This window comes from Myotis yumanensis, unplaced genomic scaffold (assembly GCF_028538775.1).
Source record: "Myotis yumanensis isolate MYYU_CA2020_CCGP unplaced genomic scaffold, mMyoYum1.0.hap1 SCAF_2, whole genome shotgun sequence".
NCBI lineage: Eukaryota > Metazoa > Chordata > Mammalia > Chiroptera > Vespertilionidae > Myotis > Myotis yumanensis.
In genome coordinates, this window is record NW_027223753.1 from 182,564,175 (window position 1) to 182,582,872 (window position 18,698).

At 38.8% G+C, this 18,698-nt stretch overlaps 1 protein-coding gene across 1 annotated transcript in view; it reads right to left on the reverse strand.

The window, feature by feature from the left end:
• Nucleotides 1–10,113, reverse strand: part of NAALADL2 (N-acetylated alpha-linked acidic dipeptidase like 2) — a 796,115-nt gene extending 786,002 nt beyond the window's left edge. Inside the window, exon 1 of the mRNA XM_070403625.1 lies at nt 9,981–10,113. Coding sequence (XP_070259726.1) covers nt 9,981–10,023 — 43 coding nt within the window. The 5' untranslated portion in view covers nt 10,024–10,113. The remainder of the gene's footprint in view (nt 1–9,980) is intronic.
• Between the last annotated feature and the right edge of the window lie 8,585 nt (nt 10,114–18,698).

Sequence of the window (18,698 nt, forward strand, 5' to 3'; positions counted from 1 at the left end):
TTTATGCTCAACTAATTTTCATGTTGGAATAAATGTAAATTGCATTTTATGTGTTTTTTTTCTGAATATATTATAATTATACTTGAAAATATACAGTGCCTATGGTTCTAGGCACTGGAAATACAGCAATAAACAAGTCAGCTATGGTCTTTCATCTTAGAGAGAAATTTTTACTGTAGGAATATAAGCAGTAAACAGATATACAAAAAATGACTTGGTGAGATATTAAAAGAAATAAAATCAGGCATTAAGATAGAGACCAGCTGCCTTAGTTTGAGAGACTAGAGAAGGTCTCACTGAGATGATATTTGATCTGATTGCTGAATGACAGAAAGGAACAAACCATAGGAAGCTCAGCAGAAACTACCAGTACATAGAGGACTCAGAAGGGGGTCAGTTGGTGTGTTTGTTGGAGGAAGAGAGAAAGCCAAGAGAGTTGTGAGATCCATATAAGCTCAGTAAGTTTCTCCCTTAAATTAGCAGCAAATAAATACTAGTTATTTCTTCTTTTTACTTATGTGATTTGAAGATAAGTTATTTACTAACTAATCGGTGTACGTAAATGCAAATTTCATGTGAAGACTACTTTTCCAGAAGATTCTATTATCTAAATACCAATGTCACTGTGAATTATACTATTCAGTCACATAAGAGTGTTTTGATGAATACAACTTAGTAATTACTAATTCCTGGAAATATAAGTAATATTATAAGTGTTCTAATATAGAAAAAAAAGATGATGCCTAAAAGAAATCCATAGAAATCTAATGCTAAACTAAACAGAATATAAAATATAAACCTAAAACTGATGAGAACTCAAACTCAAGAATAAAAACATAACTAGTTTCTGATTAAATTTTTCTTTTTTTTCTCCCAAACTCCTATTTACCTTTGTCCACACTGAATACTTAAGGCAGCATCCTTACCTCACTGCACCTGAAGTCTGTGAAGTCTCTAACGTAGGTTTATAATGCAATATGGATATTATCAAAACCAATGTAATTTTCTTTATTCTTACTCTTTGTCCATACCCTCCCTACTTCCCCTTCCCTAGCCCATCTGCCACAGTGACTGTACTGAACCCTTCAGTAACCAAAATGAACATAAAACACCTATATGAAACTCAGTAGGAACTCCAGAGGAGAGAAGAGCATGGAGCAGTTCCATATGATTATAAAATATGCATAGCTGCCTGATTTTAAAAATGACCTATTTTATGTTCTGAAATAGAAATAGTGTGAATATTTCAGTTATGTATTTTATTGCCTATATTTCTTAATTATTCTTTTTGTTGTTGCTATTGGAGAGAGAGAGGAAGGGAGAGAGAGAGAGACAGAAACATTGATGTGAGCGAGAAACACCTGTTGGTTTCCTTCTGTATGGGCCCAGATCAGGATCAAACCTGCCACCTTCTAGTGTATGGAATGATGCTCCAACCAACTGAGCCCCCCCCCCCCCACACACACACACACATCTCCCACCCTTGGCCAGGGTTCTTATTACTTTATTTTTCTTTCTTTTATTTTCAAATTATGTTTAACATTTTTCAATATAAAGTTTTTTTTGTTTGCTTATTTTTATAAATGTCTGGTAAAATGGTACAGTGACTTACGGAGTTCAAAAGAAAATTGTCCATGTCAAAATTCTGATATGAGTTAAATACTACTACTTTCCTTACGTCTATATCTTTCAAACTTTATTTCCTAGTTTTGCCTAATAAAAACCCCCTCTCCTACGTAGGCCTGCTCCCTGGGACCTAGAGAAATTATGCTGATTTCTAGCACCATGTCTAATGGAGAAATCTATGCATCTATTTAATAACTGATGCATTTTTATATCATTTGAACACCATCAATTTTAAAATCAATTTATTATTCTCCTTTGGCTGCTATGAAGCTTGAAAGCAAATGTGTGATCCATTTGGTACCTGTTTACAATGTTCTGGCATATATTTTTATACAAATTTTAACTACTATGTTATTTTAACTTTATTTTCTTTTATGCTTACTAATGTGTAGTCTATTTCAAAGTAGGAATTCTTGGAAAATCTTTTTTTTTTCAATAAAAGAGGAGAATAAAGCAAGTAAGTACTTGGATTAAATTCATGTAACCTTCAGTTTACATGAATTAAATTCAGTTTCTAGACCTTTTCTCTACTGTTAATTTTGTCGGGAAAGACTTTCTTCATTCTAGTCACTTATTTTTTACCAAATCTGCCAGAGTCAGTTTACATCATATCTGCTCTATGAAACTCTCTATAAATTTCTAGGTTTCTCTATAAACTCTCTATAAATGTCTAGGTTTCTTTATAAATGGTTTGTATTTATAACAATGGCCAAGATCAATACAACAATATACATTACCAAGAATTGGCAAGAGTGAAAGCAACTTCCCCCTTTTTTTACCTGAGTACATTTCTCCACCTCTGAAATGTGTCACCAAGAAATGTGGATGTGATGCAGAATTTTGCAAGATTTATTAAGCGTTTAAGGGAAGATGGGACCTGTCTGTGATTTCATTAAAAGTCCATAAACAAAGAGGGAAATAAAGCAAGGTGACCCTTCAATTCTCTCTTTCTCGTGCCCTGTTTCACAGGAACTCACTTTGGAGAAAACAAAAGAATCACAGAGATGAAAAGGTTACATGAATTTAATCAGTTCTCAAAATGAGAACTGTCTGAAGCCATACAGCAAATTGACTTTGATGTTTAGCAGGTGTACGTGCACATCTTTTGCATGTTCATATCAATTAATTAAACTCAGTAGTAGACTTTCCTAAAATATTTCTCTTTGGGATTTTATTTTAGTAGGTAGGATTTTATACCTACTCTCCAAGTCACACTCATTTTTTTTTAGTACACAATACACAACTTGCAATACAATGATTAGAGGTTTAAAGAGGACTGGTGGATTGCATTTCAATATATATTATCAAAGCATTTACGAATGCACATTCCTAAGTGTTCAACTGTGGAGATGGCTAAACATCTATTAACAGAGCAACAAAATAACCCTGTCAAATAAAACTATTTACACACACTTTTCCTGAAGAGAGACTAGTAGCTCAAGGGATCAACTGAAGCTCAATGTCCTTTTAAGGGTTTTCATCCTAATCACATTTTCTTTCCAATCTTTTCAGTCGCTCACTTTTCCTTCACTTTCATGTATCAAGTGCAATACCTTCCAGTAATAAGTTAAGTACATGCTTGGTTAATAATCCTACCCCCAAAAAACCTGCAATACAAAGGTTGGTTTACAGTCTTACTGCATTAGCTAAATTTGTTTAAACTCTTTCCAAAATCTGGATAGTAGGCATGCAATGTAACAATTATATGGTGCTTATACATGTATAATCATCAAATTATTACCGCCCTCTTTGTTTCTTTTCTTTAAGAAAAAGAAAGCAGATTCAAAGACAAATCCAGCCTTTTAAATATATGAAAAAAATTAATTGCATTATTAATAATAATGTTTAAATAATCAAGTCATCCTGTAGGTATACATCACCTTTTCTTCAAGAAGATTTTATAGTGACTTTAATTGATACTTAAAATGTTTCCCTTTAAAACAATTTCAGTGCCATAAAATATCACTTAAATCAAAGGGAGATTAAACTGTGCTTTTCAGATCATTTAGAAGCATAGGAACAAACTCTAAATTTCAAAGTGTTTGAGAACTGGCTTTTCCCTAAGCAGCAGGTTTCAACTAAGGACCATGTTTCTAACCTAGTGTATCTCGTGTTCCATTCAAATATATTGCTTGCTATTTTATTTCTAATAATGTGAAAGTATTATTGCCATTAAGAAGAGAAAAAGAGGCCACCTCAGCTCAGTTTGTTGCTTTCATTAACTACTTCTTATATATCATGTTAGAGTTCATCTCTGACTCTCATTTGCCTGCTCCTAGGATTCTGCCTTACACCTGGGGATATCCCCAAGCTCTCCTCACCTGCACCCTTACCATGTAGGTCACCCTCACCTTGGGTTTCATGCCTTAACATTCTCTGCAATCTTATGTGCTCCAAATGTGCTCGACCTTATCTGTCCTTAGATAAGATCTCTCCAGCAGAGAGTCAACTCCAAAATGCCCTGCAACCTCAATAGGCAAATATCAATTCCAAAAGGTCTGAGTTCTTCATGTTCTAACTATCACTATGAGCCAGGGAAAGTCTTCCTCCAGAAAGAGGAACCCTTGCAAGTCTCTTAATTGAGAATGCTGTTAAAGGGTGATAGCTGGGAAGGGAGACTGGCAAACTGGCTAGTCCTCTTTGGAGTTTTAGAAAGATGTCAAGGCACTCACAGGCATGGTTTAGAACAATGAATGCAGAAATATTTTTCCACCACAGAAAGCAAGCATGCACATCAAACCAGTATAACAGGTTGGGTGTACAGTACTGCTGCCCTCCGGCTGCAACTGAGGAGCACAGACACCAAGGCACCTTCTGCCTAGCCTTTTTTTCTTCTAGCCAAATAAAACGAGTATCACTTCTACCAAATGGCTGTATCATGAGCAACACTCAATGCATGTGCCTACGGACTTTCAAGCGACTTCTCCTGGTTGCAGGGCGAGTTAAGTAAATGTCTTAAAGATCAATGAAACTTTTATGGAATCAAGAGAAAACCCAAACCTGCATGGGCCAGGTTTCAATAGTCCGAGTGAATACTGGACGATTCTTCCCAGGCCGTCACTATAGAAACTAAAAGATGGCAATGTGGAAAGCATTGATGAGCCTGATTCCCCTTTTGAAAAAGGAAAGTAAATGAGTCCTGAAAATAACGTGCCAAATTCCTCCATAAAATTATAGGCTCTGGACAGCTAGGGTGGAGACCTGGCAACTGCTTCTGAGAAATCAAGGACAATTTTCTTCATAGGCTCTCTGTTTGGTACCATAAAAACAGAGTGGAAATATTGGACTGGAGGCCCTCTAAGCTCCCTCTTAACTTGCAAATTTTAACAATCTACAGATCTCCCCGCCCCCCAATTCTGACAACCAAATTCTCCTTCAGTGTGTCAGCTGAATTTTCTCTTCTCTGCTGATTGCTGTCTAAAGCTGGCCTTGAAATCCCATGGGATGTAGCCAACTCTTCTGTAATATTTTCCTCTGAGTTCTAGTTTTTGTAGATTTGGGTGGTTTCCTGGACCTAGAGAACTAAGGAGAACTGAGGTAGAAAGGAGGGCTATAATTAGAAGATGCTCAAACACAACCAAGCAGCTGATAGTAGGCAGCCTAAGTAACAAGACTGTATTGAGTAGCCCTGGGCAGACACTACCCAAAGAAATCTCTCACAAGGTTGTTCCAGTATTGAATTCAGAGATACCTTTTATTCAAATCATTCCAAGGATGAATTTGCATATTATATCCTTTATAAAGAGTCAGGTGACCTTGGGCATGCTTTGACCAAGGAAGAGGGAATAAGTAAAATGCAAAAAGCTCCTGGGGACTGAGTTGCTGAGGTAGGAGGGACTCAGAGGATGAGGAACACAGCTGGATAATGATAGATTCTATCCTTTTTTTATAATTCTGACTAGAGTCTGCCCTGCCAATTAATACAAATTTTGAGAGAAGTAGAAAAAAGGTAAGTGGCCCTTCCTTGTCAAGGGGGTAGCCTCTGGAGAAACCTTAGCCTAAGGAATTTTCCAGGGAGTTGCTTGCCAAGAAGGAAACTGACACCCTCTCTCATCCCAGCCACGGCCTTTCACTACTGTCAGGGATGGACCAAGTGCCACTTGATGGTACATGTAAGTTTGCAGATATTATGCAAGGAAATGATGCTTCTTTTTCTCAGCAAATGACAATGCTCAAAAAGCATTTACCCCTACTTTTTTTTATATATATATATTATATATTATATGTTATACTAGAGGCCCGGTGCACGAAATTCGTGCACTGGGGGATGGGGTTCCCTCAGCCAAACCTGCCCCTCAGTCTGGGAGCCCTCAGTGGATGTCCTACTGATGGCCACAGTCTGGCAGCAGAGGCTCGGTGCAGCCGTTCCCATATGTGTGTGTGTGTGTGTGTGTGTGTGTGTGTGTGTGTGTCTGCTGGGGGCCTGCCCCCAGCCCCGCCACATAGGCTCCGAGCAGTTGCTGTGTGTGTGTGTGTGTGTGTGTGTGTGTGTGTGTCCACTGGTGGTCTGCTCCCAACCACATTGGAAGCTCAGAGTAGGCGCTGTGTCTCTCTGTGTGTGTGTGTGTGTGTGTCTGCTGGAGGCCTACCCCCAGCCACACCCTGAAGGCTTCTTCAAGCAGGCGCCCCTCTCTGTTGATCTCTCAGGCTCCTGGCCTCCACTGAATGTTGTACTCTCCCTTGAGCTGTGGCCAGGATGGGGCGCCCTTCCCTGCTGTGGGATCCCCAGGGCTACCCAAGGACAGGAGCACCGGGGGACTGGCTGCAGGCCGCCCTTTCCTGCTCTGTGATCCCTGCAGTGACCCAGGGGCAGGCGCACACAGGGGCTGGCTGCGGGCCGCCCTTTCCTGCTCCGTGATCGGGGCTGCGATCCCACGGGCAGGCGCACACAGGGGCTGGCTTCAGGCTGCCCTCTCCTGCTGTGGGATCTCTGGTTGCTCATCCCTGGTGGGAGGGCCTGTTGGGGGTGTGACTGCTGGCTGACGGGCAGCAGTTCCCGCCAGTGCCAGGGGATCTCCAAGGGAGAGCCGGTTGGGGGCCTGGCCAGCGGCAGATCATTGGGGTCACGCCTGCCAGCCCTGGGTCGGGTTGCACAGGGGTCGCTGCCATCAGGGTCACAGATAGCAGGCCAGGATGGTGGCGGGGCAGGCCGAATAGCGCTTTTCCATCCTGCCTGCAGTATGCAAATTAGCCGCCATCTTTGTTGGCGGTTAACCGCCATCTTGACTGGCAGGTAATTTGCATATCACACTGATTAGCCAATGGGAAGGGTAGCGGTTGTACGCTAATTACCATTTTTCTCTTTTATTAGATAGGATGTTATATGTTATATGTTATATATTATATATATTATATATTATATATATAAATTTATATTTTTAAAAAATTAGAAAATTCTGGCATTCTATCCTACTGTATATAATTCTATTTTGTGAATCTTGAGAATATTGTAAACCTTCATGTATGGAATCTTTACATAATTGTCTGCAGGGTTACATTTCATTGGGACTGAAAGGGTGAGATTGCTTTTCATGTTTGAAAAGATAACTGAGATGTGTTCACAGTAAGCTGAAGATAACCTGCATTTTCTTTTAGAAAAGAATAGGTTCCCAATACTATTGGAAATATTAAATGTTGATAGTTTATGGGCTCCACTAACCAGGGCTCACTCAACCAGCTTTAGGGTATAAAAATAGGACAGAGACCTACAGGAAAATAGTCCTAAAATGAATAATCATTGACAATGTCTATGGCCAGCCCCACAATTTCTGGCTAGAGATGGTGCAATGAATCTAGAAATCTACATACGATGCATGGCCTTGGAAAACCATTATTCAAAGTATATGATGGACATCGAATAATAATCTACTGCCATTTATTATCTTCATATCCAAAACACTTAAACCATCCACTTGTTTGCTGTACAAAACAGTATTTGAATATAGTCGTTTCTACCAGAGAACACTTATTCATAAGTAGAGCTGATAATAACTAATATTATTTCAGAGAACTTCAGAGTATTTTGGTAAATGCTATCAAGTCAAGGCAAAATTAAACAACATTGCAAAATGCCTTTTTATTCACTTGGATACTTTTTAAACTCCAGCTCAGTTACAGGACAGGGTGTTGCACAGAAAACAGAATGTTAGAGCATTACATACATGAAGATTCCAGGATAAAACTTGATTTCTTTTATAAAATATTAAACATACTTATCAAAACCTCTTACCTTCACATGTACAAATAAAGCTGCAAATAATCCCCATAGTGCTTTAATTTATAATTTGAAATGCATCCAGAAATAATTTAAAACCAACAACCCAAGTACTTTTGTTTCTAATTAACTCTCACCTGACTAATAGGTTCACTTAATAATCTTAAGACAAATACAACTTGAATGGAAGCATTTCAATATCCCAAAAAGATATATCTGAGCTCTCTGTAGATCTACCAGGGATACATTGACTCAGATGAGATCAGAAGAGAACACATTATCTATTGAAAAGTTTTCACAGAATGCACACAGGAAAATACCCTGGGAAAGAACTGATCTCACACGCATTTCCCAACTACAGGAGATTTATGGATCTAAGCACATCATTTTCTAACTAAGACCATGACATTCAAATTATTTACTATATCTTTTGTTACAAACTTTGTGCATTTTTATATATACTGATTATTAATTCTAATATATATATATATATATATATATATATATATATATCACCTTTTTACAGTGGGACATGGTACCAGAAATGTACCAGAAATGTAACATACATAGAAGTGTCAGGAAAAACAACAACAGAAAAGCTATATACATTTTAAGACTCTAAAATAAGAAATAAATATTACCCATGATTCTGACACAAAAAGGGTTGATAAGGGGACAGAGGAGAGGCCCAGTTTTCCTTAGTTTATTTTGGTCCCTTGAATGCAGACACAGGTGATGCACCCACACAGTTCTAGGACAGGCTGTGCAGATGGCTGCCTAGCAGTCATATATATTTCACACAAAATCATTATTATATGAACAGCATATACTTTTCCAAGGAAATATATTACAGACACAATTTAGTAAGAATCATGTGCATAATATTTTGTCCATAAAACACATAAAAATAAAATATTTCATAGGATTATGCTAAAGGAGCCTTTTACTCATAGTTTTTCTTCAGTGGAATGCACTAAATGACTTTTTTGTAATCTTTAAATTAAAAATGCTTCTTAATAGCATTTTATGCAGTGTTTCAAAAACATTTTTAGGAAACATACAGACCTAAAAATAAGCTTCTGAGATTCTTAAGCAGGTTAAGTGGAGAATTTATTAAAGAGAATAAAGAAGATAATTTAAATCTATTAATTGGATTCTATACTTTTATAACCAGGCATGTCTATGATCATCTCATTACTATTCTTGCATGTGTTATATTTCACAGATGTAGTTTTATATGTTTGATTGCATGCACTTTATGGAAAACTCGGTGGCTTGGGAATTTCCTTGGTAACGTCACAAGAACACAACAAAATTTAAAAAATGGCATTATAAGTAGATTTTTTTAAAAGTCGTGATTAAAGTGTTACTTGTAACGTGGTAAATAATTCATAAGAGAGTAGACGACTAAAAATCATAGCAACAAATAAGCATTCGGCCCACTTTCTATTTTTTTTTTTTTTTTTTAGGAAATGATTTTTCTCACTCAGAAAAGTGAAACATGTGAGGAACCTTGTACTTGTTTCTATCAACAAGCCTAACCATAGCAGCCGTGTCAAGCCAATGTCAACAGAGCCAGTGCCTTCAAAGGACAAAGGTATCTGATTAAGTAAGGCATGTAAAACAGACCGCTCTCCCCACTGACTTGCTCTCTGCTGAGATCCTGGCTCCCACCTTTTAGAAATAGTTCCATTATTACAATGACACTTCGCTGATAAAACCCAGAGGTGGAAAAACTTGATGACAAATAAAAATTGTACAGGTAGAGACAAAAACCCGTGCTCCATCTCTCTGGGGAAAGCTCTAAAATGAATAATGAACCAACCAGAGGTCGGTTGCACCATTGCTCCAGCACTACGCTGGGAGTAATAAGCATAAGCATCTCCCTGTGCTCCCTAAGTGTGCCTGTCTGTGTCGGTCACGTTGCTGAGTAAAAAACAGAGACAGCCAGCTTCTTCTGGAGCAATTCCCACGTTTTCTCCCCACCGCCAAAACACACATTGAAACTTAGCCCAGTACACACACACACACACACACACACGCACACACACGCACACACACGCACACACACACACACACACTGTAATGGACACTGCTTAAATTTCTGACTGCAGAAATTCCCGCGGCTCTTGGCACTTACCTTGCAAGGATGTGTTAGGTAAACTCGCTTCATTCTCTCCCATTTTTATCTCTCTTTAAAGTGGGGCGAACAGTTCCAAGTTGTGTCAGTTACCCTGCGAGCGCCGTGACCTTCTGACTTTCTGCTGTAGGAGTGTAACAGTACACTACCTGCTTTCTTCTGTGAATAATTACCATTCTGCTTCCTGAGTTACCTGGGCTTGCAGGACCTGTTTTACTATGAAGTGAGATCACATCCTTTGATCCAATGCGCTGCTGTTATAATGTGAGCTTCACAAAACGTGGCTTTGTATCCGTTTTCATATTAACTTTTAATTCCTTGCTTTCACTTTAGTCCCGAAACCGATTTTCATTTTCCTCCTGAAAGTGTGTGGATACTACCAACACACCGCGGTGCCGAGCCAGAGTTTCGTTTGTTTTTTAGAGTTTCTGATCTGTTGCTCTTACAGAAATCAAATAAAATTTAACATACATTTTGCAATGTCCATTTTTAAATATACAGAGAGCTAGGGAAGAGCCTGGAATGAATGTCGTGCTGTGGTAAAAAGACAGGCCACTCTTAGTTGTGCAGCTAGTTGAGGAATGCAACGTTTGAGACTGGACTTCCTTAACTATAAGATATAGATAATGTCTATGTCGGAGGATTATCACAAAACTTGAGAGAATAATGGATGACTGCTAAACATTGTCCATGGCAGCTAATAAGCAAACAAGCAACGTTTTCTCCTCCTCCTCTTCGTGTCTTCTTCTCTTCTTCCTATTCTTCTATCACCTTCTTTCTTGTCTCCTTTCTTTTGTCCTTCTCCCCTTTCTGGCCAGTAGAAATAAGGCTGACATAGAGCACTGGTGTCTGATGTCGCTATGTTCTGACATCAGTTGTGTTACTCATTAACAGAGAGTCTTAACGAAATGACTTGGTGTGTCACAGTCCTCATTTATAAATGGCTACCAATATTTGCATTGCTTTTTTCATAGGCACGTAGTGAGCATGACTCAAACTATTGTGCCTCAAAAAAAAAAAATAATAATCTCTAGCAAAAATTCGGGACAAATCAGAGATTTATCTTTACTCATTTGTAAGTGAGAGAGAAAGTAGACCACAAAAATTAGGCAATATATTTAAGCTTTATCTCCCATTAGACATCTAAAATTAAAAAAAAAAAAAAAAAAAAAAAAACCTCTACTTTCTCCCTCTAGAATTCCTTAAATGTTAGTTTTGGTCAGACTAGTTAAAAAAAAAAAAAAAAATATATATATATATATATATATATATATATATATATATATATATATAAAATCCAAGGTGCAAATATCTCCTCTTTTAATAGTTCTTTTATTTTCAATTTGGAAAAATCTGCATACCACATTTGCTAGCCTATTAATGAAAGACGGACTACATAAGTTATGTCAACAATAAAAAGGGCAAACACCTAGACAAGTTTTCTCAAAAGTGTAAGAAATGAAAACAAACATGACATTAGTAGATTATCATCAGAGTTCATTTAGAGTTCTCCCTTTCATTACCTCTCTGTGCCTCAGTTTCCCCATCTGTTCAATGAGGGAGCTGGGCCATTTATTATCTAAGGTTCATTCAGTCATTTTAGTATCACAAATCTCTGATTTAAAACGATAGTTGTGGTTCATTTCAAACTAGCATACCCCTTTGCCTAGTACAATTGCATGATGTAACATATATACCGTGCTACACAGGTCACCAAAAGTAGCATGAAATTGAATGTTTGCCAATACAACATTATAATAAACACATTTTGACTTCCGCATAAGAGGGGAAACACACATATTAATCCTCACTCATTATGACAAACTTGCTAATGGATTTACATATCTGCCCTGGGCACCTATAAAGTAACACCTATAAAGCTCCCATTATCTGACAACTGAATTATGGCATGTAGGAAGTCATTATGAAAGTAGAAGAGTTCTATATCTGAGCCAAAGAAAAATGTAAAAATATAAACACCAGAAACCTCAAAAGTTTGTGTTGCTGAACAGACATTCAGCTATACTGAAACCGTTTCAATACTAATAAAGTATCTTCTCTCTCTCTCTTCCTCCACCCTGCTTTCCCCTCCAGTTCCCTTGTGTCATTGCCCTCCCCCCCCGCCCGCCTGTCCCCCCATCTGTCTCTCTCTGGCCTTTAATGCCTGGAAAACTGGTTCCTTCATCACTTGCCCTTTGCCTAATTCATATGCAAGGAATCTTCTTGATCCTCCTCGTGGTTGAGGTTTTGTGGGGCCTAGAATGAGTCACCCCAAGATGTGCTTCTGTGGTATGTAGACTGTCTTGAGCTAAAGGCAACTTGAGCGGCAGGATCAAGGGAAATTTATGTCCCCCACCCTTAACTGCCTAGAAGAATTTGATTTAGAGGCCTTGGCCATCAGAGATGATCACTGATAACTTTTGACCTACCTACATGGCAGGGCAAACTTTTATTTACTAAACATCTGTTCTTCTGACCATCCTGCAATGACCCTTTGAGCCCCTAAGGTGCATTACCTCATTCCTGGCTCAGAATATCTTATATACCTGATACCCCTTTTTATCACTAAATCTCTCCCGCATGTGGGGTCTTTGACTGTCTCAGGTATGAGGGTTTGCCATACATATGTAGAATGAAATTTGGTTATTTTCTCTTGCTAATCTGTCTCGTGTCTCTTTGAGTATTAGACCAGCCAGAAGAACCTTAAGGGTAGGGGAAAGCTAGCTCCTCCCACAGTCTCTTCTTGGTACTTTCCAGATGTCCCTTAACAACACAGAACTTCTCCTCTCACCATCACACTGTATTGTATACACTGCTTAATTACTTCTGTCCTTGCAATCTGGATGTCAGAGACTATTTCTGTGTCTATCACTATATCTCTAGCGCCTAGCGCAGTTACTACTACATCCTATGCCTTCAACATATTTTGTAAAGATGAATAAAATTACCATCATCAGAAAGGGTGAATTAAAGAATCTATTCCAGGAAAGAAAAATGATAAAGTTTAGAAGTTCATCTGCAAGAGCAAATTATTAAGAGCTATAAGGATAAAGGAATGAGGATAATTATGAAAGTTTTTAAAAAAGAGTCAAAGATACAAGTAAATGAAAGAAAAAATAATAGCAAATGCATTACTTTAAATACACTGATAGAGAAAACCACTGGCCTAAAATGGAGTCACTTGGACTAAAGCCCATTATACCAACACTAAATTTTTAATATTTAACCTTAACTGATCTTTCAGTCCTTCCCAGAAACATAATCTTAATCCAGCAGTCTGAAAATTTCTGGTCAATACCAATGAGGTAATCTGTCCCACTGGCCCTCTCTATCCCCCATAGAAAGAAGCAATCTGTATGACAAAACCTTTGCCTTTCCTCTGGAACCACCCCCCAAAAAAATGTCCTGGTCTAAAAATAATCATTTATCTTCTTTTGTTAATAGTTCCCTTGCTCCACCCTTCTTCCTACAAAAACCTTTCATTGTGTACAACCCCTCAGAGAGCCCTTCTAGTTGCTACATGGGATCCTGCCCCACTCATGAATTCCTTAATATTGCCAATTAGATCATTCAATTTATTTGGTTGATTTTGTTTTTAGCAACACACACACACACACACACACGCACACATACGCACACACACACACACGCACACACACGCACACACATGCACACACACACAAATGGCATGGGTGGCATTAGGCAGAGTAGCTTCACTGAATGGTGAAAAGGAAACTAACATAAGTATTAAAATTATCAACATTTTCTGAATCATGGAAAGGAAGTCTATGCGACTGAATATATCTTTGAATGTATTCTGAGGCTGCTATAACATTACTGAGCACATTTTAAAAATATATATTTTTATTGATTTCAGAGAGGAATGAACAGAGCGATAGAAACATCAACAATGAGAGAGAATCATTGATCAGCGGCCTCCTGAACACTCCATACTGGGGATTGAGCCTGCAACCCAGGCATGTGCCCTGACCGGGAATCGAACTGTGAACTCCTGGTTCATAAGTCTACGCTCAACCACTGAGCCACGCCAGCCGGGTCTAAGCACATTTTTTAAAAACAACTTATATGACAAAATAAAAAATGTTTAACCACCTCACCTATTGTGTTTCCAACCTTCTATTTCTAAAGCAAACTCCAGGAAGAGTGTGGGCAAAGGAAAATGTTCCAGATGCATCCTTTATCATTCAGTTTGAGGGTTCTACCAAAACTGCACAAGAGAAAGAAACCAGTATTGCAGTTTAAACTGGATAGTTGTGGGTAGTTATTGAAATGTTTAGTTCTGATTTTCAAGTGAAGATATATGTGAAAATTTGAAAAAAAGAGTAGTAATTTAAAATTTTGAATGTTGGCATTATAGATTATAGAACACTAGAGGCCCAGTGCACAGATTCATGCACCGGTGGGGTCCCTCAGCCTGGCCTGCACCCTCTCGCAATCCAGTACCCCTCGGGGGATGTAGTAGTTGTGATGCCGCAGGCTGCTGGTGAGGTGCCCGAGCCAGGCCAGGCACCATACTGCTTCTGCTCATTTTGGCCCTGCTGTACCTGCCGCCACCACTGGGTAGCGCTGCCACGGAGGCAGGAGAGGCTCATGCCACTGCAGCTGCACTTGCCAGCCGTGAGCCAGGTGTCTGGAGCCAGTCAACTGAGTGGTGCTCCCACTGTGGGAATGCACTGACCACTAGGGGGCAGCTCCCGTGTTGAGCATCTGCCCCCTGGTGGTCAGTGCACGTCATAGCAACCAGTCAAACAGTCACCTGGTCGAATGGTCGACCAGTCGCTTAAGGTTTTATATATATATATATATATATATATATATTTATTTATATATATATATATATATATATATATATATGACTCTGGGACCCAGGATGGATCTTTGATTATAGTTTGAAGAATTAGGTAGATGTGCCTGAAGGGTACCAGAATATGTCACCCTAAAATATACCTCTAGGACATGTGAATTATTTTGAGTAATTGAGAACCTGGTTCTCTTTACCTCTCTTTACTGCCTAAAAGTAGAATATAAATGTCTCCTTTTGTAAAGAAAACTTACATGCATATAGGAAATTTCCATTTAAAAGTATATCTTTCCTACTTTCAGGAATATATCCTAAGAATCCTGAAACACCAATCAGAAAGAATATATGCACCCCTATGTTCATAGCAGCTCTATTTACAATAGATAAGTTCTGGAAACAGCCCAAGTGTTCATCAGTAGATGAGTGGATAAAAAAAGCTGTGGTACATTTACACCATGAAATATTATGCAGCTGTAAAATAGAAGGATCTCTTATCCTTGGAGACATCCTGGAGGGACCTGGAGAGTAATATGCTAAATGAAATAAGCCAGTCAGAGAAAGACAAGTATCACATGATCTCACTCATATGTGGAATCTAATCAACAAAATAAACTGACAAACAAAATAGATCCAGAGATATGGAAGCATGGAACAGACTGAGGAATTTAAGAGTCAAGGCAGGGGTTGGGGTATGGGAAGAAATTAACCAAAGAACTTAGATGAATATATGCATAACCCATGGACAGAAACTATTGTGGTGAAGTCCTAGAGAAGGTGTGGGAGCTTGATGGAGGGGGTCAATGGGGGAAAAAGCAGACATCTCTAATATTTTTAACAATAACGATTAAACAAATAAATAAATAAATAAATAATAAATAAATAAAATGAGGGGAAAAGTGTCTTATTACAAGGAAGATAATTATTCCTGAAGGCACCTCTTATCACCTGAGAAACTCACCTGGTGAAAGACAACCTTTAATTATCCCTCATTGTTGGTTGGCTATAGACAGAATTCCTAGGCTGGGATTTTCTGATTCCCATGGCTGCTAAACAAGATAGCTAGGTTAGCTAGGAAAGAGGGGGAAATGCATTGCACAAGAAGAATGGTTAGGGCTAAATTAAAGAAGATTTTCTCATGCTTGGAAATGCTGGTGCAAAATATTCTACCTCCCCTCTTCTGGATCTGAGTATTATTATCTGCCCAGTTGCCCTAAACAGAAACTTATTCTTGAATATGCCCTCCCACATTCCCCAAATAGTCACCAGGTCCTATCAATGTCATTGAAATCCACCTCCTTAACTTTCCATTTCCTACAGGTGAGGCAATTATCCTCCGTTGCCAAGACAGTAACTCCGTAAATGAATTATTTCTTTCCTCTAATCCATCCTCTCTATATCTTCCAGCATGATCTTTCTAAAACCTAGTCATACTATTTCTATGCTCACCTGTGTTCATTGTTCCACAACCTACTCAATAATGTCACTACTTTATCACCACAAATTTTCCATCCCACTGACTCTTAATCCTCTAATAACATCTAGTTCAATTACTCAAGCTTCTCTGACATCCCCAAACACAACTGATATTATAATTCTAAATAGTTGAATCTAATATGCACATAATCATATTTACTCTTCTATACATGTGAATATACTAGAAAAACTTGGATAAAAAAATTAAGGCCTACTCAGTGCTTTGTATTAGGATTGACTGACTGATAGGCAAAAATATCCTTCCAATACTACTAACTAAACTTTTAATTCTCTCTTCCCCCCTTCCCCCCATAAAATTGCATACAGAATCTTATGAAAGTCAATATTGATGGAGAAAGTAACTTTCAGTAGTAACAAGCATCTATTAACAAGGAAGAAAAGATAAGTCATAATTAATGGCAGAAAGAGTACTATCATTTTAATGATTTTTCCACTATAGTTTTATTAAATAAAGAAGCCAAGAAACTATTTAATTATATGTTAACACACATACACACACAGCAGAGTTGCTTAACAATTACTGATGCTTTGTGGGTTATTCTTTCACATAATTAAGATAGACAATGACTCATCTAAAAATAAAGACACAGAGGTGCCAAATTGGAAGTCAGGTGGGAGTGATACTACTGATAGGGTTCAGAACAGGCTATCCCAACATGTGCCACTTTGTCATGAGGATTATTTTGAGCTAAATGCAATCAAAACCCAGGAGATTCAGAAAAAGCTCTTCACCTCCACCCCCCCCCCCCCCCACACACACACACACACAAGGGCTGAAATTCATATTGGAAAGAGGACTTGTACCACCTAGAGAGCTATTACCAGAGATAACTTTTAACCAAATAAACTTATCTGCATTACAGGGCAACCTTTGTTTCCCACACACCTCCTTAGTTCTCCTGTAAATGACCTTCTTCCTCTTTGTATTCCCTTACATCCTTTTATAGCTCAGGATGCTATCTAAGCCTCACTTACCTGGCTGCCCTTCAGGCCTCATATTCTTATGGGGCTCTTGTAATTAAGTTCATTTCCTCCTGTTAATCTGTCTTATGTCAATTTATATTAGGAAAGGCAAAGAACCTAGAAGGAAAAATGTTTCCTCCCCTATTGCCACTAAAGCACTCTAATTTGCTGCTGGGAACAATGCCGTTTAAGATTGTGTCAGAACTGTGTATCAAAACATTAAATACAAGCTTGTAATCATAGTATATAGCGACTTATGCACTTTTATGAGGATCCCATGAAATCTTGGCTTAAATGCCAAAACGTTTCAAATTGATAAACTCTTGTTAGCAAACTCAACCTCATCAATGTGAGTCTACTGACAGTGGAAAGACTAGTTGTGATAGCTAAGCATAATTTGAAAAAGAAAGAGTAGTTAACATTTAAATGTATATTTAATAGTATTATTGTAGGCAGAGGCAGCTAGTTAGATATTAGCAAAAGAGAGCAGACATCTCTTTAAGTCAAATTAGCTAGGAAGCTAGAGCTTTCAGACACCCCAGAGGAAAGCCCCTCCTTTGACAAAGGGACTCTAATCCCCAGGAGGAAGAAAGAACTGGCTTTCCCATCTCCACAGGGAACAACTGGCCATTTCCCCAAATTATAGGGGGAGGAAGAACAAACAAAAGGGGAAGCCCTTTGCTGGGTACATACACAGTAGAAGCCAAGTTGGCGCAGTGGGGAGGGACCAACACAAACCCACAAAGAGCCAGGAAAGAGATTGGATAGTTTGAAAGAAAGCCTGCTCTTTCACAAATCCAATATAATATTGATACCATTGTAATGAACCCAGTTGTTAACAACTGGAAAGGAGCAAAGGGAAGGCCACATTCATAGGCATGACATCTGTGCAGCTTTGCCAGGAAGCTGCAATTGAACACTCCCCAGGGTACCACCAGTCTCTCCCCGGCTCAGGGAAGGGACTAGACAGAGGAAGAAAAGATGCATGCCCAAGAAAGTCTGGGTAAACAGGGAAGGTATCTGTCTGTCAGTCATACCTGGGAACAGGTCATTGGCCAAAGTAGGCATGGCCACTGCAAGGCGTGGACGATTTGAGATACATAAACTCCTAAACAAAGGAGTTCCTCCTCTTGGTTTGTGGGACTCTTGGGACTGTGGTTGCAGGGAGCATCCTCTCCTGGATCCTCTGCATTTGTCCATGTGGCCCATAGCCGTGTGGATCCCACACAATGAACTAATGGACTACGACTGGCCGGATGCTACTTAGCACTCAACTCCACCATCGAGCGGAAACTTCACAAGCTGGCTTTGCTTTCAGCTCTGCTGGAACCTCAAGTGCACAACTTCCAGAATGAGATTAAGAGAAATGGGACTTTACAAATCAAGGGATGCAATTCCACACAAATAAAGATCACTTTCTTCCGTGTGAGCCTTTGAAA